The sequence below is a fragment of the Paralichthys olivaceus genome, chromosome 12, assembly GCF_024713975.1.
Source record: "Paralichthys olivaceus isolate ysfri-2021 chromosome 12, ASM2471397v2, whole genome shotgun sequence".
NCBI classification, from domain to species: Eukaryota; Metazoa; Chordata; class Actinopteri; order Pleuronectiformes; family Paralichthyidae; genus Paralichthys; species Paralichthys olivaceus.
In genome coordinates, this window is record NC_091104.1 from 24,248,068 (window position 1) to 24,271,703 (window position 23,636).

Sequence of the window (23,636 nt, forward strand, 5' to 3'; positions counted from 1 at the left end):
TATTGATCTATAGATCAAATAGTCTCAGACTTTTATAGCCAGTAACATATTCATATTACAAATGAAGACCTCAGTCTCAACAAACACTCTGTGTATCTAGAATATACACACGTGTGCAGTCTGAGTTTGTGTAGATTGCTGTGGGTAAATTAGCCTGTAAACATGGATTTTTATCCATTTAAACATACTTCATTTACCTAGTACTTTATGAACAAACAATATAAAACAAGTGTTTTCTATGATATCTACAATAAAACAAGATCAATATCCCTCATCCCTCCTCTCACCCCATCCAAGCTCAGAGCAAAACCACAACAACAGTGTTTTGTTCATCTCAGTTTTAAACTCATGACACAAAAGTAGGAAAGCAAAGACACAGTTGAAAAGATAACAATAAATCTGCCTGCTGTGTGTTCAAGACCAAACAATATTTCCAAGCTTTATTAGTAGATGACTTCTACTTTTCTACTCATTGTGTGTATTTCTAACTTGTCACTACTCCTTCCACTGTATTTGTTTCATGACACTATTATCTTATAAATGTGACTCTTGTACTTTACTCTTCCATTAGCAGGAGCTGCAGATGTTAACATTTAAATCACGTGTAGTGTGCAGTCTGGGTTAAAGTCAAGTTTTGACCAAGGTGTTTATATCATAGTGAGCAACAACTCAAACCTATGACTAACTGGAAGACACAGGAATAGACTTATGTGTCATTTTTGTTGTATATTATTTCCAACCTTGGCAATGGCCCTGCATCGATGTGTTCACACACTTGGAGATACAATCAAAACCACATTTCACAAAAGCTACACAATTTCAGAGTATGATTTTAAACTACTAAATTGAACACATTGTTTCAGGGACATGGACAAAGACAAACAGTTATATAGTCAATTGGTCTTATTCATCATGATATTTTTATATATTTGTTCTCATTTTAACCCTCCTATTGTCCTTGGGGTCATTTTGACACCATTAAATATTTAACATATCTAAATTATAAAAAAAAAATAGTTAACTTCATTTTTTGGCTTCATATTTGATTCATGATTTATTTTCAATGACCTGGATGCATAGTGTACACCCAGGACCCAGGCTGTTTTAGATGTGTAGAACAAAATATTTGAAGTATCAATGTTTTACACATATTTATATTGGTTGTTTAGATGATATCGAGGTCACCATAACATCTACTTTTCTAATCATTAAAACTCTTCCCTCTGCTTTGGAGCCTAATCTACCGACCATAACTGTAGTGTGAGAACCACTGATGGTTCATCAGACATGGGGAGACATGCACAGCAGCTTTCTGAACCATTTCCCTCGGTGCTCTATGTGCTTTGTGTTATACTTCTCTAATCAGTCCTAATGTAACTCTTATCTTTAACCAAGCTTGTTACAGACTCTATTCCTACTTGACGGGAACGTGCTACAGTTCTACTGTTCCACAAAACTGGTCAAGTGTCAGACCTTAATATCTACAGTCCTACATCCAACCTCTGCTCCTGTGGGGGCGCTAGTGCACCATAGAATTTAATATCAGCGGATCCACAGAGGGGGAATACGTCCATCTCTGTCTTCTAGCACGTCCTCATGCAGGCTATGAATAGCTGGGGTTCCCGCGGATCACACTATTGACTAGATCTCATCTGACTGAAGAGAAATGTCTGGACGAGGAAAGGGAGGAAAAGGTCTCGGTAAAGGAGGCGCAAAGCGTCACCGCAAAGTTCTCCGTGATAACATCCAGGGAATCACCAAGCCCGCCATCCGCCGCCTGGCTCGCCGTGGCGGAGTGAAGCGTATCTCCGGTCTGATCTACGAGGAGACCCGCGGCGTGTTGAAGGTTTTCCTGGAGAATGTCATCCGCGATGCTGTCACCTACACCGAGCACGCCAAGAGGAAGACCGTGACCGCCATGGACGTGGTGTATGCTCTGAAGAGACAGGGCCGCACTCTGTACGGCTTCGGTGGATAAACTCACTTTCAACAGCTCAACAACACAACGGCTCTTTTAAGAGCCACACACTGAGTCAATGAGAGCTCACATCCTCTGCTCAACCCTCATCACTAGTTCTTCCAGAGAAACACAATCAATCAGGGTCTGATCACTGATGGAATTGTGATCCTAGTAATTAACCATATATAAACCATGTTACCACGTGAATGAAACTCATTTTGTTTCAGTTTCTTTATAGTGAGTCTTCACCCAACATGAATAAAAACACAACGAAAATATCCACATTTACATCTTATAGAGATGGGATTTATGGCTCTTTGGAGGGAGCCGGATCTTTGGGATTTGGTCATTTCAAAGAGCCATTTAAAAGACTGGCTCATTTGGCTCATTTTTATATTAATTCACTTTTAAGAAGCCAGTCTGGGTTAATTCATTTTATCCAGGAAATAATCACAGGGAGGAATGATGGGCTGAGATTTGGATCAGAATAATTTTGAACTCAGATTTCGCACAAATATTTGAGTTTGAATTATTCTGAAATATTGATTATGGCTTCATTTGACACATGTGGACAAGATTTTAGAGTCTGATATGCATTAATTGTAAAGGTTCAAAGGTTTTATTGTCATCTCCACAACAGATACAGCGTACATGTTGGCAATGAAAATCTTAAATCCCAGGCACCTCAACATGCAAGTTTCATAAAATAAGATAAGAGTAACTTAAAATACAATAACATACACTAGTGCAAATTAAACAATAAGTACAAATGTCAGTACTAGTGCAAAAAAATTAAGTAACCCTTGTAAGGTGCATAAAAATAAAATAAACATTATAATAAAATAAGAAAACATTTTAAGGTGCTAAATGAGATATATACATGTCAGACTTAATTTAGCAGCAGTTATGGGGAGGAATGGACAGATAAGAATTATTGCACTCTTTATATTTTTATATTGATAGGAAATATGATGAATAGAAATGCGGTGACAGAATGAGAATTATTGTAAACTAAATAAATAAATATCAATTATTGCTAATGAATATTATAATGTGAAAATAACTATGTTGTTTTAAACTGATGTAGTGACCTTCACAGAGCTCAGGAGTTCAGCAGTCTTACAGCCTGTGGGATAAAACTGTCCCTGAGTCTTGTGGTCTTGGCCTGGATGCTGCGGTACCGTCTGCCAGACGGCAGCAGAGAGAAGAGTTTGTTGCTGGGGTGATGGGGGTCTTTCAGTATCCTGTAAGCCTTCTTCCTACAACGCTGGGTGTAGAGGTCCTCCATGGATGGTAGCTCCGTCCTGGTGATGTGCTGAGCAGTTTTCACCACCCTCTGTAGAGTCTTACGGTTGAGGGCGGCGCAACTGCCATACCAGGCCGTGATGCATCCGGTCAAGATACTCTCGATGGTGCATCTGTAGAAGTTGCAGAGTGTCCTGGAGTCCATGTTGAACCTCCGCAGCCTGCGGAGGAAGAAGAGCCGCTGACGAGCTGTCTTTGTGATGACTCTGGTGTGATGAGTCCATGTCAGGTCCTCAGTGATGTGAACCCCGAGGAACCTGAAGCTGCTGACTCTCTCCACAGGAGTCCTGTCGATGGTGATGGGGGCGTGTCCGTCTCTCTGCTTCTTCCTGTAATCCACAATCAGCTCCTTGGTTTTGCTGACGTTGAGATGGAGGTTGTTGTCCTGGCACCAAGATGTCAGCGCTCTGACCTCCTCTCTGTAGGCCGTCTCGTCGCCGTCTGTGATCAGGCTGATGATGGTGGTGTCGTCAGCAAACTTGATGATGGTGTTGGAGCTGTATGTGGCCACGCAGTCGTGCGTGAACAAGGAGTAGAGGAGAGGGCTGAGCACGCAACCCTGGGGGGCTCCGGTGTTGAGGGTCCGGCTGGAGGATGTGATGTTCCCCATCCGCACTGCCTGGCGTCTGCCCGTCAGGAAGTTCAGGATCCAGTCACAGAGGGTGCTGTTGAGCCCGAGGTTCCTGAGCTTGATGACGAGCTTGGAGGGCACAATAGTGTTGAATGCTGAACTGTAGTCAATGAACAGCATCCTCACATACGTGTTCCTCTGGTCCAGGTGGGAGAGGGCAGTGTGGAGGGTGAGGGTGATGGCGTCGGCTGTGGACCTGTTCTCCATGTAAGCAAACTGCAGGGGGTCCAGTGAGTTGGGGAGGGAGGAGGTGATGAACTGTTTGACTAACCGCTCAAAGCACTTCATGATGATGAGGGTGAGTGCAACTGGGCGGTAGTCGTTGAGGCAGATGGTTTTTGTCTTTTTAGGGACTGGAATGATGGTGGACTCTTTGAGACAAGTGGGGACTATAGACTGGAGCAGTTACTTATTGAAGATGCATGTGAACACCTCTGCCAGCTGAACTGCACACACCTGGAGAGCACGGCCAGGGATGCCGTCAGGCCCAGGAGCCCTATGTGTGTTGATCTTTTTTAGGGATCTGCACACATCTGCACTGGTTAGAACCAGGGGGCAGGGGCAGGGATCCTGAGCCTTCTGTACCTCCACAGCCGGGGGTCTCTCAAAGCGTGCATAAAATGTGTTCAGTTCATCTGGGAGAGATGCACACACTTCCTCGGCACCACTTGTTGTTATTTTATAGTCTGCTCGGACCTCGCCATTTTTCCAGGGCTTCTGATTTGGGAATGTTCATGCAGTAATCCGCGGCACGACGTCATCGATGCATTTGTCGATGTAGCAAATGACCGCGTCTGTGTGTGTGTTTATGTCCTCCTCCTCAAACACACACCACTCCGTGGTGCTGAAGCAGTGTTGGAGAGCAGAGTCTGACTGCTCGGTCCTGCTATATCCGTCTGAGTTGACAGTAATATCACTATTTACCCTGAGTATAAAGTGTGTCTATGTGTGTAAAACTACTTTGACTTGTGTTATTCATGCAACACCTGCGTCTGCCTGATGTGGAGGCAGAAGTACAGGCACTCTCCACTTCATCGTCAGAGTCATGCTCTCTCCTCACTGAGATTTTAACAATGGGGTGTTGAGTTTTAAAATGCCTGTGCAAATTATTTGTGGATCCAGATTTCAATGAAATTATCTTCTGGCAAATATAGCACTTAGCCTTTCTGTCTGCCTCAAGCGAAAAGTGCATCTAAATGCTGCTCCTTTTCCTTGGGCTCATTTTGCAGAACGACGACGGACGGTCCTCCCCCTCTTTCAGGCTGCTGTTCACTGCACTGCAGACTCAGATGCACTCGCTTTTTTTTCTCTATGTTTTTCACTGAGGCCCTCACATGAAGGGAGCATGCACAACGTGAACTTGTTGCTTAGGTGCTCCTCCCCATGCTCTCTCTGTCTCACTCAGTGGAGGAGCTTGTCAAGTCAAGTCAAGTCAAGTGTACTTTATTGTCAAAAATCAATGTAACAGGGTTAGCACAGAAGTTTGAAATTGCGTTTGACCAGTCTCCAATGTGCAAGTTTGAAACATTTAAGTAAGACATTGACAAAATCTCTCTCACACACACACACACACACACACACAAACATTTAAATAGACATTGACAATAATCTCTCTCTCAAACACACTCTCACTCTCTCACACACTCACACACTCACACACACACACACACACACACACACACACACACACACACACACACACATAGCAGCAGAAGTACAGTGGTCACAAGGTGCAACAGTAAAGTAAAGTGCCAGTGGCATGGTGAAGTGACTATGGAATGTTCATGTGGTTTTCTTCAGTGTGTTGATGAGTCTGATGGCTTGTGGAAAGAAGCTGTTACTCAGTCTGCTTGTGCGGGCCCGCAGGTTGCGGTACCGCTTCCCTGATGGTAGAAGGGAGAACAGACTTGCTGGATGAGTTGTGTCTTTGATGATGTTCATTGCCCGCTTGGAACAGTGTGAAGTGTACAGTTCCTGAATGGCTGGTAGGGATGACCTGATGATCTTTTCTGCTGTCCTCACCACCCTCTGCAGTGCCTTCTTGTCTGCAGCTAGACAGCTGCCGTACCAGACAGAGACGTTGCTGGTCAGGATGCTCTCAATAGCACCTGTGAAGAAGATGGTGAGGGCAGAAGTGGGGAGATCAGCTCTTCTCATCCTTCTCAGGAAGTGGAGTCGTGTCTGCGCTTTCTTGACCAGTGCGGTGGTGTTGGTAGTCCATGAGAGGTCATTCGTGATGTGCACTCCCAGGAACTTTGTGCTTTTCACAGACTCTACTGCACTGCCATTGATGATGAGTGGGATGTGTGTTGGTTGGTTGTGTGAGCAACTGTGAACCATAGGTGTGAACTCAAGGAGAGAGAAAAAAAAGAACGGCTCTCAACCAAACGCGACTCAGTTCCCATCGTTCATGTTAATGAGCCAGACAAAAGATTTGGTTCGTTCGTGAACGTCACAACTCTAGATCAGATAACACTGTAAACATCTTTCAACAATCAACTCCTGACATTTCATCCACAGCCATGTGACAGTACAATAGAGGAACGTTATCAAAAGTTTACTCACACTGTTGATTCAATGATCAATGTAATGAAGGGTGGGGGCAGATCTCGCACATCTCAAAACAGTAAAAGAGTAAAACAGCATAAGAGTGATTATATATGGTTCACATAAGGAACAGAGGTCAGAAGGTGACTTGACACAGATAACAGATCTGCACCTGAAAGCATGACATATGTAACAAAATAATCCAATAAATATATACATTGCAATCCATGTATTTGAAATTACTGGTCTTTATAATGAGATTATTAAGGCAAGTGAGCTGCCATTTCAGTTACTGAGGTTAGGACAGCAAGACAAACTGTGCAAGACGCCCTTGATCTGATCTTCCAAGATGAGGAAGCAGATATTGATTTGAAGGAGGATGTGTCAGAGCAGGAGGACAACATGGAGGAAAACTACGATTACAGCCGTTCTGATGACGACATTTATATCTTCTGACATATGACAATACAAATGAAACAATATTTCCTACTAGTCCTCTTCTGTCCGACCATTATTAATGTACAACTATTGACAACACTGAGAAGCTACAATTTCATGAGCTTCTTTACAAATACAATTATAACCACCAGGGAAAACATCCACCACCTCCTCCCCATGAATAACACACATCACTGATTCTTGAGACATGGGACAAAACACGTCCAACATTTCAACCTGCTAATGGGCTTAAAAACATTTTCAATTGTAGATGGGACTGATAATATAATTTAATCTGCACAGTTATCACTTTCAATTGAATCATTATATCAAATCTATGACACTCACTCTCTTCCCACTGCATCTAAAACAGCAGGTCCACAGAGAAGGGTTCAATCATTAATTTGCAATACAATGGTTACAAATATATATATGCTACACCTTGTTGTTTATGTTAGTGCCTGTTTGTGTAGTCAAATGTTAACTTCCTCATTTAAAGGTTCAGTGTGTAACAAGCTGGTAACATCATATCAAACTTGGTGTTCCTCACTCCCCCCTCCCTTCCTGAGCGTGAGGAGAGCTACGGTGGCCCTCATGCGTCAAAATGCTGGATGACCTCACTGAGCTGACTTCTCTGCAGTGTCTATAGATCGATACATATTGATTAATGTAACCTGTTTATTTTGAATGCAAACTGTAGTTAATAGTTTACATGAAGACAATGTGTTGACATGCTGTGGTAGTGCTTTATTACTGACATTAGGTAGCTGAATTAGCTCAATGCTAATGCAGGCTAACAATATTGATGCTGGCTAATGTTAGCACACAGGCTCGTATAACAGGGAGATGGCGTTAGCAGGAGACACTTGTCTTCTCTGTTTACGTGCTGAAACACTTGAGTTCTGTACTGAGGTGAGCAAGAGAAGAGGAGGAGATCCTGGAGCTGCAGCCGTGAGGAGGAGGAGAGACTGGACCACTGGGAGCAGATTGAAGCTACAGGTTTGTGTTTTCATTATATGACTACATGGTCTGCTTGATATCAACAAGAACAATACAACACAAGTGTTTTCATACCACAGCTCTGTGTGCACATCTTACTGAATAATGTTACTGTAACATTAGCTGTGCAGTGCACGTCAGCCACTGACTGTAAAACCTCAGAGACACCACTGAACAATTATTATAGAAATACTGTATGTTACAGGGATATGTTGTTATTGTTTTGCATATGTGGGATACAAGAAACATTGCAGCCTATAACCCCTAATAACTGACCTTATCATATAACCAACATAATATAGAGCTAATAATAAAGCCTTATCTGAGCTTCTCCTTTGTTTATGTTTTCAGACACTTATTGAGGAGATGAGTGTGGAGCAGCACAGGAGCTGACAGCTACAGACATGGTGACTCACCTCCTGCTGGAGTGTCATGGTGTTCTTATGAACTGTAGAGACTAACCTTTCAGACAGTCAGAAGAAATGCTGTGGTCAAGATCCTGAAAACTGTGAGTCTACCACCGTACTTCTCCCAGTACTGCCCAGAAGTGTTTAACATGTTCACAGGCAGTACCAGGAAGATGTTACGGTGTTAGACCATATTAGAGAGCGTGGGGATGACAACACTTTTACCGCAGCATATCAACATTATTATTATTATCAACATGGCTCTTTAGGCCAGGGAACCCATCTTGTCATCCCCAGCTGCTGTTTTTGTCCCTCTGAAGGTTTTGAACAGTACCACGTATTCACACACCTGTCAAATGTATCTAGTATTACAAAAGCAAAGCTGATATGAGTAAGACTTACAGGGTTTGTATTCCACAAGAATGATGTCAAAACACAAAGAGTGCATCCTTTTTGCATATTTATAAAAATGCATTTTTTAAATTTAATCAAATATTTGTAGTCTTCTTTAGCTGAAATCATTCAATATCTGATATACATTTAAAGAACTTTAAACATTGACTGTGCATGTGAGTGATCAATTGCAGATGCAAGCTGTGAAAAACAATAATTAATATTACAATGCTAAAACATTTCAAACTTTGTTTTAATGGATATGGTAAAATGGCAGCAAGAAAGCAGATGAAATAACAGAATGGAAGAAATAAACTTGTTGTTAATACAACATTAGATAATGAACAACTGTTCAATGCATTGACTTGCCTGTGTTCCAGTGCAAACTCAGTTGCTGAATGCAGTTGGATCTGAAACAGGTTTGTCATTGAACTTGATGTATCAGGGTGAGAAAGCTGTAAAAGAACAGTAAGAAAATAAGTGATACATGACACAGTGGTCTTCTCCTGTAATAAATGATTTTACATCCTGAGATGGTGGGAAGTTCACTAAACTAAATAAATAGATCTAGGATAAGTCAACAAGTACTACAGTGATCTTAGTCTGGAGTAATTCACAATATGAATCTGTAACAATGTAAATGTTACTATAACAGCATCAGTTTGAATATACAAAAAATAATAATCTATTGAACAACAGATTGACTTTGTATTGATGTAGTAAATTACCTGTTCAACAGAAAACCTGAGACTTCAGCGTCAGAAAGTCTTTGTCTCTCAGTAGTTTTCCATCCTGGAGACAACATGGTGTTTGTCCCCGGTTCTGTCTCAGGTCCCGTTTCACATCTCACATTAACTTTCACTTCTCAGTTGATGTCTGTGCCGTTCCTTTGGTTTGTCAGAGGTCAATGTATAAGTATTTTCCTCCATTCAACATATTTTCTGTTGGCAAACTTTCTGCCGACCTTTCATAACAACCCCCAGGTCCCACTTCTTCTTCTACTGTTTTTACAGGCGCGGTCCTTCAGTAAACAAACACAAACTCAGTCTTTGTGTCCACACTCCAGACCAGTTGGTGGCGGTAATGCACGTGACTGTGCATAGCTAAGAGCCAAAAAGCCAGAAGAAGAATCAGTAAATACAGAGACGTGCCTCAGACCGGTTTGTCCTTTAGATGATCTGTAGCAACAACATTTGACATATTGTTAATTTAATCATCAATGTGTTTGCAAGTCATGTGAACACACTGATTGTTAGGAAATGATACATGATCAACAGAACTAATGAATCCATTGTGTGAATGATTCAGAGCGTTGGGACACTGGACAATAAGACTAATTCAATATGAACCATAAGTATTAAATTCCACCATGATTGAATTCACCACAGTTCCAGTATTAGTGTAAAGTGGCTATTTGAGTGTTGGTGCACATGTTCGAGTCAGGACAGTTTGTCTCCATAGAGAAAGTGTGTGGCTCTTAAAAGAGCCGTTGGTTTGATGTCATGTCTCCAGAGTGGTTTACTTGGAGCTGGTGTACTTGGTCACGGCCTTGGTGCCCTCAGACACGGCGTGTTTAGCCAGCTCACCGGGCAGCAGCAGGCGGACGGCGGTCTGAATCTCCCTGGAGGTGATGGTGGAGCGCTTGTTGTAATGAGCCAGACGAGAGGCCTCACCGGCGATGCGCTCGAAGATGTCGCTCACGAAGGAGTTCATGATGCCCATGGCCTTGGAGGAGATCCCAGTGTCGGGGTGGACCTGCTTCAGCACCTTGTACACGTAGATGGCGTAGCTCTCCTTCCTGCTCTTTCTCCTCTTCTTTCCGCCCTTACCGGGGGCCTTCGTCACCGCTTTCTTGGAGCCCTTCTTGGGCGCGGACTTCGCTGGTTCAGGCATCGTCACGATATTACTCGATCAAATGAATGAAGTCGTCAGAGAACAGGCTGTATTTGAACACAACACATGTAAAGTTGCTGTGCTGTTCCCTCTCTGTGATTGGCTGAATGTTGATCGTCATTGTAACAGCAGTGGGCGTGTCTCCATGTCCAGAGTCCATTATTCTGCTGCTGACAGAGGTTGAACTGTAGAGATGAACTGGAACATTTGGGGGGTTAAGAAATGCATGATGTCTGAAACTATATATGTTCTTATTATTGATGTTAGTATCACATTAGTATCATTTCAAACTATCTGAACTAAAGCGACCTGATAAACACACTGCTCTAAATATTAAGGGAACACTTGATCGTCACAGTAAAACACCAAGTCAGTTAAACTTCAGGTTTATTAATCTGTTCATTTAGATTGAACTGAATATAATTATTGTCTTCATTATAACAACCAGTCTGACGGATCTTAAATGTGATGGTTACACAAGTATTCCTGGTCTCCCTCCCGTCTCTCTCTTTGTGTCCCCAACACCTTAGTTAAGTTGATTCATGTGTTTATGGTAATTTACATAAATGTTTACAATGTTGACTGTTGAGTTATTTACTTGTGTACGTTTCCACATGTAACTATTTAGCTTCTTTAGAACAGTAACAATGTGTTGATGCCAGGACATTGATATCTCAAGTATTGTTACTTCAAACAGCGTCTGGGTTAGAAAGACATGCTATTGTTGTTGGGGAGGAACAACACAGCCCTCTGAGTGCAGAGTGTTCTTATAGAAAAGTACTGCTGGGAAGGAGCCATGAAAAGTCAAGGAGGATTACAGGTGTTAAAAAAAAACATTTTCTATTCAGAAAAACAAACATATATTATTTCATGTAGTACAGCAGGATCTGTGGGTTTTAAGAAATGAATCAAGTTCCACTCCACCACCCATCGTAAACCGTGGTCCAGTCTGCCTCCTCTTTCTGGACAGTCACATAAGAACATTATACTTTACCAATCTGAGATAGTGAAGATTAAAAATCCATAATATGGTTAAGATGTAATTATGGATATGATTGTAGTGTTTTTATACATGTTCATTGGAAACTAACTACAGATAAAAAACTGAAACAAAATAAGTTTCATTCATGTGGTAACATGGTTTATATATGGATAATTACTAAGATCACGATTCCATCAGTGATCAGACCCTGATTGATTGTTGTTCTCTGGAAGAACTAGTGATGAGTGTTGAGCAGAGGATGTGAGCTCTCATTGACTCAGTGTGTGGCTCTTAAAAGAGCCGTTGTGTTGTTGAGCTGTTGAAAGTGAGTTTATCCACCGAAGCCGTACAGAGTGCGGCCCTGTCTCTTCAGAGCATACACCACGTCCATGGCGGTCACGGTCTTCCTCTTGGCGTGCTCGGTGTAGGTGACAGCATCGCGGATGACATTCTCCAGGAAAACCTTCAACACGCCGCGGGTCTCCTCGTAGATCAGACCGGAGATACGCTTCACTCCGCCACGGCGAGCCAGGCGGCGGATGGCGGGCTTGGTGATTCCCTGGATGTTATCACGGAGAACTTTGCGGTGACGCTTTGCGCCTCCTTTACCGAGACCTTTTCCTCCCTTTCCTCGTCCAGACATTTCTCTTCAGTCAGATGAGATCTAGTCAATACTGTGATCCGCGGGAATCACAGCTATTCATAGCTAGCATGAGGACGTATTAGAAGACAGAGGCGGACGTATTCCTCCTCTGTGGATCCGCTGATAATAAACTCTTTGGTGCGCTAGCGCCCCCACAGGACTTTGGATGTAGGACGGTAGATATTAAGGTTTCATTTAAACAGTAACAATACGAGAATCAGCTGTAGGTTCTGAAGTCATATCAGGTGAAAGACCAGAGGAGAGGAAGTGTTGATGACAAGCTTCGACTATTGAGAATCTGTCTGTAATGTCAGCAGGTGCTTGTCTGACTTGTGGTGGGGGTGTGATTGGTATGAGTTTTTAAAGAAAGCCATGGTGTTCCAAACATTAGTGTTTGCAGGTACACAATGTTGACTGGTCACCTGTTCCTGAACAATGCAAGATACATGCAACTCCCCCAGAACCTCAGATCAACACATTCAAGAGCAGCCACTTTCTGCCCCTGGTCACAAGCAACAACCAGCTCCCAGAACAATCACAACCAGTCTGTGTCGAATGCAACAAGCATTATACTGCTACAGAATGATTACAGAGAGAACCCCCCCCCCCATATTTGTCATGTTTGTTGCTGACTACTAAAATAGCCCTTTATGTAAATCTCTGTCCAGGATCAGAGTTGCTAATAATTGTAAATTAAAAATGGTCAGACAGAAAAAGATTTGGGGGAAATATAATTAGATGTTTAATGTCTATGTCATATGTCAGAACAAGAGCAAGAGTGTGATTGAAACAGTGAGTTGGTTTAATTACATTTACAGTGAAATTGAATCTATTAATGAATTAAATGATGAAGACTGTTATTGAGATCAACAAGAACATTGAACTCATTTATTATTAGGACTTTATCTGTCCTAAGAACCAGCACAGATACAAATTCAGAGTATGGGCCAGAAGATCATAACTGATGTCTACATCACTATTACTTTTCTATTCATTAAATGTAATACTAACTTCTTCATTCACAATCAGCAGCACGGTGTGAAGCTGATTAATCTGCAGAACGTTTTTGTTCAAGTCAACATGAATCAGAATAACAGAGGAAGGTTTCCAGCATCTTGTTGATACAATGTCGCAAAGAACTGTGACTGTTTTGACGGCAAAGGGAGGCACTGCCCAGTAGAGACTGGATTCTTCACTTGTTACCCTGTGTTTATTATTGATGATTACTGTTGTCTGCAGACTTTGGAGAGACACAACGGCTCCAGTTAACTTTTACTGTCATCAAGTGTTTTCTTATTTCTGCTTGATACTTATACTTTATTTTCTTGTTTTGTGTGTGATTAAAACAAAACAGATAAGAGATATAAACTTGAAGGTGACACATTTTCCTACATTGATGTGATACACAAGTAAAGTCCAGTGATCTGAACACAGCTGGAAGTTTGTATCAAGCAAGAAAATATGTGAGGCTTTGTGTGATGACTCTGCCAATGACCATGGATTTATTGGTTCAGTTGATCATTGATCATTTGTTAACAATAAGCTTATTCAGATGATTGATGATTAAATGAGCAACTAAAAATTATTGATAATTTATTAACAAACTGATGTTACAGCACAATCTGACCACAATAGAACGGTGCATGCAAATGATACAGCATTATGACAGGCTATATCGAAAGTTAACATTTGACTAAACAAACAGGCACTAACATAAATGACAAGGTGTAGCATATGAGCTGGGGTACACACCTGCGCATTCACTCAGCTCAGGACCTCCTGGGCGAAGCTAATAGCATGCTAATTATCACATGAGCTTCTAAACAAAGTAGAATATTGACAACCAGTGTCATAATGAAACACAACATCAGGTATAAGTGATGATAACTCACAATGTCACTGATGCACACTGTTCAAACAAGGATGTTTAACAACTTTTCCGAACAGACCTGCCAGAGGAGGAAGTGAACTACTCTCTAGGTAAGTTTGCTACTAAACACGAGCTGTGTCCAGGATCAGTGTTGTCAATAGATTATTTTAATTATAATGGTCGGACAGAAGAGGACTGGTAAGAAATATTGTTTCATTTTTATTGTCATATGTCAGAAGATATACATGTCGTCATCAGAACGGCTGTAATCGTAGTTTTCTTCCATGTTGTCTTCCTGCTCTGACACATCCTCCTTCAAATCACTATCTGCTTCCTCATCTTGGAAGATCAGATCAAGGGCGTCTTGCACAGTTTGTCTTGCTGTCGTAACCTCAGTCACTGAAATGGCAGCTCACTTACATTAATAATCTCATTATTAAGACCCCCAACCCCTCTTTTTAACTCAGTTAGTTCAGAAACATGGATTTCAATTTATATATTTATTGGATTATTTGGTTCCATAGCTCATGCTTTCAGGTGCAGATCTCTTATCTGTGTCAAGTCACCTTCTGACCTCTGTTCCTTATGTAAACAATATATAATCACTCTTATGCTGTTTTACTCTTTCGCTGTTTCGAGACCCCCCCACCCTTCATTACAGTAATCATTGAATCAACAGTGTGAGTGAGCTTTTGATAACGTTCCTCTGTTGTACTGACACATGGCTGTGGATGAAATGTCAGAGGAGCTGATTATTGACATATGTTGACAGTGTCATCTGATCAACACATACAAAAATAGAATATATGTCCAGAATCAGTGTGGTCTGTAATTGTCCATTTTAAAAATGGTCTGACAGATCTAGAGTGTGATTGAAAGTGAAATTGTTTATTCACATTATTAGTCTTTTGATTTAATGAATTAAATGCTATGACTGTCATGAGCAACATCACGTATATAAGTTGATTATTTGGTGATGAAAGCTTCTAGAGCTATGATCAGTCAGTAACTAGTGAGAGCAGCGGAGGAGTTTTGTCTTGAGTGCAGTGAAGTGGCTCTTAAAAGAGCCGTTGTTATCGTGAGTGGAGCAGCAGCAGTAGCAGTTTAAGCTCTCTCTCCGCGGATGCGGCGGGCCAGCTGGATGTCCTTGGGCATGATGGTCACCCTCTTGGCGTGGATGGCGCACAGATTGGTGTCCTCGAACAGGCCGACCAGGTAAGCCTCGCTGGCCTCCTGCAGAGCCATGACAGCGGAGCTCTGGAAGCGCAGGTCGGTCTTGAAATCCTGAGCGATTTCTCTGACCAGGCGCTGGAAGGGCAGCTTGCGGATCAGCAGCTCAGTAGATTTCTGGTAGCGACGGATCTCTCTCAGAGCCACGGTACCGGGCCTGTAACGGTGAGGCTTCTTCACGCCGCCGGTGGCCGGGGCGCTCTTACGCGCAGCCTTGGTGGCCAGCTGCTTCCTGGGGGCTTTACCTCCGGTGGATTTACGCGCGGTCTGCTTGGTTCTTGCCATTTTATGTTTTCTTTCTCTGATCGGGAGAAAAAGTGAAGTAGAGCAGCGACACTCTGCTTTTAAACGACGGAGCCAGTCGTGAAATGGTGACGCAGTTTCAGATCCCCGGGTCCTGATTGGTGAGAGGCTCCTCCTGGAGCTCAGCGCCGCCGAAAGGAGCGACCCACCGCCCGAGTCCCCGCTGCTTATTGGAGAAAAAAAGTGTAGAACGACCTCCCCTGCTCCGCTGGAGGCTTCTTCTCTGGTTGGTCTGGCATGAACCGTCCCGCGCGATCCGCTGACATATAAGCGAGAGTTCGAGCTGTTTGCCGCAGTTTCTCTTGACGTGTTTCAGGAAACGATTTGAAAATGTCCGGAAGAGGCAAAACAGGCGGAAAGGCCAGAGCGAAGGCAAAGACCCGCTCGTCCCGCGCTGGGCTCCAGTTCCCCGTCGGTCGTGTTCACAGGCTGCTGCGTAAAGGCAACTATGCTCAGCGCGTCGGTGCCGGCGCCCCCGTCTACCTGGCGGCTGTGCTGGAGTACCTGACCGCTGAGATCCTAGAGCTGGCTGGAAACGCTGCCCGCGACAACAAGAAGACCCGTATCATCCCCCGCCACCTGCAGCTGGCAGTCCGCAACGACGAGGAGCTCAATAAACTCCTGGGCGGAGTGACCATCGCTCAGGGCGGCGTGCTGCCCAACATCCAGGCTGTTCTGTTGCCCAAGAAGACCGAGAAGGCCGCCAAGTCTAAGTAAAGCGAAGCTGCTGGAAACTTCCAACACAAAGGCTCTTTTAAGAGCCACACACTCACCTCTGGTAAAGAGCAAGTCTCCTCATGTCCCCCACCAACTTGGAAAATACACAAGTACTGAACAAACAAGGTACAGAAATGTGTTTGTTTCTAACATAAGTTACTATATAAACCTGAGGTTGGTGGGTACCCATGGAAAATCAAACACATGCTATTATTATTGTTTCAGTACAATGATCAATGGTTGGTCTTTCTGCACACATTATTTCAAGGTGGGGGTAAAATGGTCATAGTTATTGGTGTATTGAGTCATATAAACTCAACAGGTTCCATCATTTATTAGAAAATGTTTATGATATACTGGATTTTCAGTTTTTTCTGCTGTCTAATTTGCTAAAAACCTTAGTTTTTCATATAAAAACTGTTCATTATTTGTATAAAATAATAATTAAAAAATGAGGTTCATCAAAAAACTATTTGACTAGAATATTAAATTATTCCCTTTGTGTATGATGGAGAAATCTCTGCCAGCCTGTTATTTTGTTAGCTATTGATCTATAGATCAAATAGTCTCAGACTTTAATAGCCAGTAACATATTCATATTACAAATGAAGACCTCATTGTCCTCAAACACTCTGTGGATCCAGAATATGCAAATGTATGCAGTACAAGTACATGTTTGTGTTGATTGTTGTGGGTTAATTAGCCTGTAAACATGGAATTGTATCCATTCAAACACAATTTATTTACCTATTACTTTATATACAAACAATGTATAGCTCTGTCCATGGTCCTGATACCATGTGTCCAATTTATTGTTTCATATTATTCAGGCTGACTTTGTCAGACCTGGTTTGACTTTAGCTGGAAACAATAGTCAGGTTCATGTCAAAAAGGTTTATATAAAAAGTAAACAGATTATAATTTGACAGAAACTTTATTTTTACATACAAATCTGAACAAAAAGTAGTCATCTTGATTTACACCTTGAGCACTGGGTGTGAATGTGACCTTTAACTGCTTCATTGGGATGAGGGTGGGGGTCACATTCCATTGTTAACCCACCTGTGTTCATGTTGTTGCACAGCCTGGAGTCAGTTTAATAAAAGATCAGGTTGTTTATTGAAATTTAAATGAAACATATGAATCAGTATGAACATAGTCTGAGGGTGAAAATTATATCACAATAAATCTCTAGTCAGGATCAGGACAGAGAGCGACAGACATAATGAGTCATTCTGTGTGGAATCAAATTAGTGTGTTGTAGCATTTTATCAAAATCAGTTCAAATCTCACCTATATCATGAATAAATCCCAAAACCAAGGCCTGGAAACAAATCGCAGCTGAACACCCCTCACCTCACCCTCTCCTTCCAAACATGAAAAAGCCTTTAATTGACATAAAAACTATTTAAATTGTCCAGTCTGGACTAATGTAAAAAACATGGCAGCCTCCGTAGAGAGGACCCACTTGATGTAAATATGAAGTATTTCAATATAAAGGATCTTTTCTGGAGTAAAGACAATTACAATTCATCCAATTTAGATGAAACAAAGGAGTAAAAACATCATGAGGATTATTCTACATTAAATTTCTGCCGGTAGATCCCTTTCACCTCAATCTTACACACTGGACCATTAAATAAAACACATTTTCCATTCAGAAAAATAAACCATATTTTCTTTCATGTAGTTTAGCAGGATCTGTGAGTTTTAAGAAATTAACTGTGGTCCAGTCAGCCTCCTCTTTCTGGACAGTCACATAAGAACATGATACTTTAATAGTCTGAGATGGTGAAGGTTCAATATCCATATTAGAGTTAAGGTGTTAGAGTTGTGACGTTCACGAACAAACCAAATATTTTGTCTGGCTCATTAACATGAACGATGGGAACTGAGTCGCGTTTGGTTGGGAGCCGTTCTTTTTTTTTTTTTCTCTCTCCCTGAGTTCACACCTATGGTTCACAGTTGCTCACACAAGCTCCTCCACTGAGTGAGACGGAGAGAGCATGGGGAGGAGCACTTATTTCATATGCATTGCATATGAAATAAATGCAACAAGTTGTGCATGCTCCCTTCACGTGAGGGCCTCAGTAAAAAACATAGAAACAAAAAGCAAGTGCACCTGAGTCTGCAGTGCAGTGAACAGCAGCCTGAAAGAGGGAGAGGGCCGTCCGTCGTCATTCTGCAAAATGAGCCCAAGGAAAAGGAGCAGCATTCAGATGCACTTTTCGCTTGAGGCAGACAGAAAGGCTAAGTGCTATATTTGCCAGAAGTTAATTTCATTGAAATCTGGATCCACAAATAATTTGCACAGGCATTTTAAAACTCAACACCCCACTGTTAAAATCTCAGAGGTGAGGAGAGAGCATGACTCTGACGATGAAGTGGAGAGTGCCAGTACTTCTGCCTCCACATCAGGCAGACGTAGGTGTTGCATGAATAACACAAGTCAAAGTAGTTTTACACACATACACACACTTTAAAAAGCGAAGTAAAGCAAAGCTGCTGGAAACCACCAACACAAAGGCTCTTTTAAGAGCCACACACTCACCTCTGGTAAAGAGCAAGTCTCCTCATGTCCTCCACCAACTTGGAAAATACACAATTACTGAACAAACAGAAATGTATTTGTTTCAAACAGAAGTTATTATATAAACCTCAGGTTGGTGGGTACCCATGGAAAATAAAACACACCTAGGTATTATTGTTTCAGTACAATGATCCATGAAACTAAAGTTGGTACTTTGACACACATTATTTCAAGGTGGGGGTTAAATCATCATAGTGATTGAGTCCTCTATGGGTAAATGATGCAGCATTAATAACTGATACAACAATTACACAGAATCCATGACATCAATTTAAAAAAGACCAAAACTTACAAAGTAAAACCGTGTTTGTTTACTGTTGTTCAACATGTTACCTAAACATTTTGGGGAGGGATTAAACTCTGACCTTTGTGTGTCAGCTACACAAATAATGTATGTGTACATGTACTTTTGTGTACGTATGACATGTTTGTGTGACTTCAACTTAACATTGGCTAACAAGGTATCCATTAAATTAGCATTGTGACACGGTGATCAAACATCAACATGAACATGTAACAGTGACACAGAAATAGTTTGTGTACGAGTGCATGTCTGTGTGTGTTTGTAACTGCAGTGAGCAATGACTGTCCATTGGATTAATTAACCCCCTCATCACTGGCTCGTATCACTCCACAACCACCATTTGGACAAAACTGTTTCACAAAGTAACTCACATCAACATGATCAGTTAAAGTTAAACTTGTTTTGTAGCTTACACTGACTTCAATAATCATGTTATCATTTCTAAAACATCTATTTGAATTAAGATACTTGTTGAAAGTGAAATGATGAATTCACCTAGCATGACAATCATCACTTTGTTTTCTCTCTGGTTAGCTTACCACTCTCTCCATGTGCCTGAATCAAAGATGGAATGAGTAATGTTGACTACACTTCCTTATTTTGTGGTCACATGTTGACTTTTTAATGGTTATCTAGCTACAGGGGTTGGCTCATCTTACTCTGTTCTCCCCTACTTGTGTATTTAAATGTGTAGCTTGTTTCCACATAGACTTGAAGTGTAAAGCGGCTGCGCTCTGCTCCACAACATCCATTCAGAGAAACAAACTGTTGAAGTACAGCACCTAAACACACCTAACTGCTCTGTCCATGGTCCTGAAACAATGTGTCTAATTTAGTAGTTTAAAATTGTATTCTGAAAGTTGTGAACACACCTACACAGGGCTGTTGTCAAGGTGGAGAGAACAAGTCAGTATAGGGTTCGAGAGGTTTAGATACAAAGGTAAAGAGATTACGATTTGAAATAAACTATTTTAAATCTGAAAAACTAAATTGCTATTGAGCAATTACATGTGAGCACTGGGTGTAAATGACTATATGTGGACACACCCAAGCAGAGTCATAGTCAAGATTTGAAAAACAATCTTCAGGTGGGAGTTCCTTAGATTTACTTCCACACAAGATCTGTTGATATTTACATGAAACAAATTAACTTAGTGTTTGAATCATTAGATGAGAATAAAACAGGAGCAGCTGACCTACTGGAAAACAAAGCTTCTGACAGGACATGTAGGAGACTTCATCATGGTAGTGGACGATGTTCTGGTTCACAGATTGTAGTGCAGCGCCATCTATTGGTTCCCTCGTGTTACTACATCTCATCACAGTGGCACCACTCGGAGAGCATGAGTGCTCAGTGTGAGTAAGATGCTGTGATCTCATTATCTCTCCCACATGTCTCTCGTGTCACCCCAACCAGTCGAGGCAGATGGCCACACACACTGAGTCTGGTTCTAGAAGTGTATTTCTGTTAAAGGGGAGTTTGTTCTATTCTCTCCATGTAGCATCCCCGGCTGAATGATGATCAGACTCTTCAACTGATGGTCCAAAGTGTTTATTGAAGGAACCTGGTACACTTGAACGCAGAAGAGAGCTATGAAAAAAGTATAACAATAAATGTAATTATCTTCTTCATGACCTCATTGTATGATAAATTCACTCAAAATGCATTTAACTTCAGACCGGACATTAGCTGAGCTAATGCTAATTAGCGGTACCGCTAGCTCAAAACATTACATCAAGAGTATACAAAACCGTAAAAGTTACCGCGATTCGAACTACACATTAAACATGTCATGAGGTGATATGAAAACAAACCTTGTGCCCTCTATCAGCCAGGTGCTCGGTAAACAGAGTTATCTTTTCCTCATTTTCAGTAAACCCCTTGCTGTCACACTTCTAATACGCAGACGCACACTATCCACAACAACGGATGCTTTTGATACACAGCGAGGCGCTTTCAAAATAAAAGTCCCGCATTTAGCGTCTATTTTAATTAATGAAATAATAACCTGGCTTCAAAGCATATCAGGAAACTAAATGAAAACAACATGTCCTTAGAAACAATTATAGAATTAATGGTCATTTACACTCCACAGTAGTCAGTGTTTCTCATTGTGAGAACCATTGGGTTTCTCTATAACTTTGTACGGCCTCTGTAAAGTGCCCTGAGATGTTATTATTCTGTGCTATACAAATAAAATAAAATATCAATAATGTATGTGAAGAGTCTGTTAGGATCACATATCACAATCAGAAAATCTAATTGTAGAAATATATGATTTAAAGCAGACATTGTCTAAATTCTAAACAGCTCACCCACAACTAAGTAAGTATATATATATATATTCTTTAAGAAGAAAACAATCTCAAGTATAATTATATTATATAAAGCTGAACATCATGTTGCACAGTGTGTGTGTGTGTGTGTGTGTGTGTGTGTGTGTGTGTGTGTGTGTGTCAGTAGTAGTCTGCTTCTCCTTCACAGTGTCTTTTAAGATGTTTATAACGACTTGATAGTATTTTGATGGTTTGACATTAAATTACTTGACATTGTAACACATAAATATTGAACATGTTTCTATCTAACTCGACTCTCTTTAGTTAAGAAGTCAGTCTCTACATATGTGTTGCCAGTGAGTGACAGTGGTGATGTTTGATGAGGAAGCAGCTCTTTGTGGATCGACGTGTGTGGCTCTTAAAAGAGCCTTTTAGCAGGATGAACATGTTTCACAGTGAGGACAGCTCACTTCTTCTTGGCTGCTGTCTTCTTCACTTTGGGTTTGGCAGCCTTCTTCGCGGGGGCTTTCTTGGCTGCAGGAGCCTTTTTCGCCACCTTCTTGGGGCTCTTGACTGCCACCTTCTTAGGGCTCTTCGCCACCTTCTTGGGGCTCTTGGCTGCTTTCTTGGCCGGTGCTGGTTTCGTCACCTTCTTCGGGGACTTTTTAGCGGCTGCTGGCTTCTTGGCTGCCGCTGCTTTGGCCTTTTTGGCCGCTAGGGGTTTCTTGGCGGCGGGTTTCTTCACTTTGGGAGCAGCGGTCTTGACCGGCTTCTTCACCTTGGGCTCCACCTTCTTGTTGATCTTGAATGAGCCGGAGGCCCCGGTTCCCTTGGTCTGGACCAGAGTCCCCTTGATCACCAGGCCCTTGATGGCGGTGTTGACGCGGGACTTGTTCTTCTCCACATCGTAGCCTCCGGCAGCCAGAGCCTTCTTGAGGGCGGCCGCTGACACGCCGCTCCGCTCCTTGGACGCGGACACGGCTTCGATGATGATCTCCCTGACGCTGGGGCCGACCTTCTTCGGTTTCACAACCTTCTTCTTGGCCGCTTTGGCCGGGGCGGCGGCTGGAGCTGGAGGGACTTCTGCCATCTTTGTCTCTGAGTTTAGATCAACGAGGAACTATCGGAGTGTGTGACCGGACTAATGAAGAGTCCCGATCGGGAGGCGTTACTTGAACACACCATGAGAACCGTGGAGACTCAATCCAGCCGTGGCTCCTGTGTGCAGTGTGAACGCCGAGACACTTGTGTTTTCTCTTCACTGATAAACGAGTGAAACATCAGTGGGTGAGCGGTGCTGGAGGCTGACAGTGAGGAAGCAGGTAGCGGACTTGTGTGTCTTCATATTGAAGTCATGAAGAGCTCTGATGCTCTCTGCATTTTGTCGGTGGAGCCTCCAAACCTCACCCGTTCACCGCGGTGAGCAGCGCTGCTCGGCGGCTTTTCCCACTCGTTTCTCTCCTAAAATGACTTGAAAAGCACCACAGCTCCACCAACATCCGTCTCCCAGCTGCTCCACATGTTTGTTCAGAGAGACCGAGTCAAAACAAGCACCTGCTGATGATCCTTTGGAAGAAAGTCAGGTTATTGTGCAGGCAGCAAACACACCGCTGATGGCCGAGGCTCATGGTGAAGTGGAGCCAGACTTTCTATCAGAGCCGTGAACGTTTCATGCTGAGGATGCTGGAGAGTCATTCTATCATTAGAGCTACATTTCATGTCCATCTGTCAAGTTTACTAAATATTAACTTCAAACTATGATCACATTAATATTGGGCCACATTTCTCTTTCATTTAATACAAAAACTCAACAGGTTCCATCATTTATTAGAACATGTGTATGATGTACGGGAATTTGTTGTTATTCCTATTGTGCGATTTTGTAAAAACTTTTGTTCTTCATTTTAAAGATACAAGTGTTTGTATAGTATGTTCATCATTATTTATGAATAATAATCATTAAACAATGACAAAGGTTTATCAAAAACTATTGGTCTCATATATTAAATTATTCCCTTTGTGTGTTTCAGATACATTTCTGTCAAGCTGTCAGTTTGATAGCTATTGATCTATAGATCAAATAGTCTCAGACTTTTATAGCCAGTAACATATTCATATTACAAATGAAGACCTCAGTCTCAACAAAC

At 42.0% G+C, this 23,636-nt stretch overlaps 4 protein-coding genes across 4 annotated transcripts; 1 reads left to right on the forward strand and 3 right to left on the reverse strand.

The window, feature by feature from the left end:
- Window positions 1–10,198: 10,198 nt before the first annotated feature.
- On the reverse strand, window positions 10,199–10,595 carry LOC138412261 (histone H2B). The gene has a single exon (XM_069535741.1). The coding sequence runs from the start codon at window positions 10,571–10,573 to the stop codon at window positions 10,199–10,201; it is 375 nt and encodes a 124-aa protein (XP_069391842.1). The 5' UTR covers window positions 10,574–10,595.
- Window positions 10,596–14,387: 3,792 nt separating this feature from the next.
- On the reverse strand, window positions 14,388–15,596 carry LOC138412379 (histone H3). The gene has a single exon (XM_069536127.1). It carries the CDS (start codon window positions 15,581–15,583, stop codon window positions 15,173–15,175), a length of 411 nt encoding a protein of 136 aa, XP_069392228.1. The 5' UTR covers window positions 15,584–15,596; the 3' UTR covers window positions 14,388–15,172.
- A 331-nt stretch (window positions 15,597–15,927) lies between these two features.
- Window positions 15,928–17,375, forward strand: LOC138412381 (histone H2A). The gene has a single exon (XM_069536129.1). It carries the CDS (start codon window positions 15,932–15,934, stop codon window positions 16,316–16,318), a length of 387 nt encoding a protein of 128 aa, XP_069392230.1. The 5' UTR covers window positions 15,928–15,931; the 3' UTR covers window positions 16,319–17,375.
- A 44-nt stretch (window positions 17,376–17,419) lies between these two features.
- Window positions 17,420–22,830, reverse strand: LOC138412378 (histone H1-like). Its single transcript, XM_069536126.1, has one exon. The coding sequence runs from the start codon at window positions 22,577–22,579 to the stop codon at window positions 21,956–21,958; it is 624 nt and encodes a 207-aa protein (XP_069392227.1). The 5' UTR covers window positions 22,580–22,830; the 3' UTR covers window positions 17,420–21,955.
- Between the last annotated feature and the right edge of the window lie 806 nt (window positions 22,831–23,636).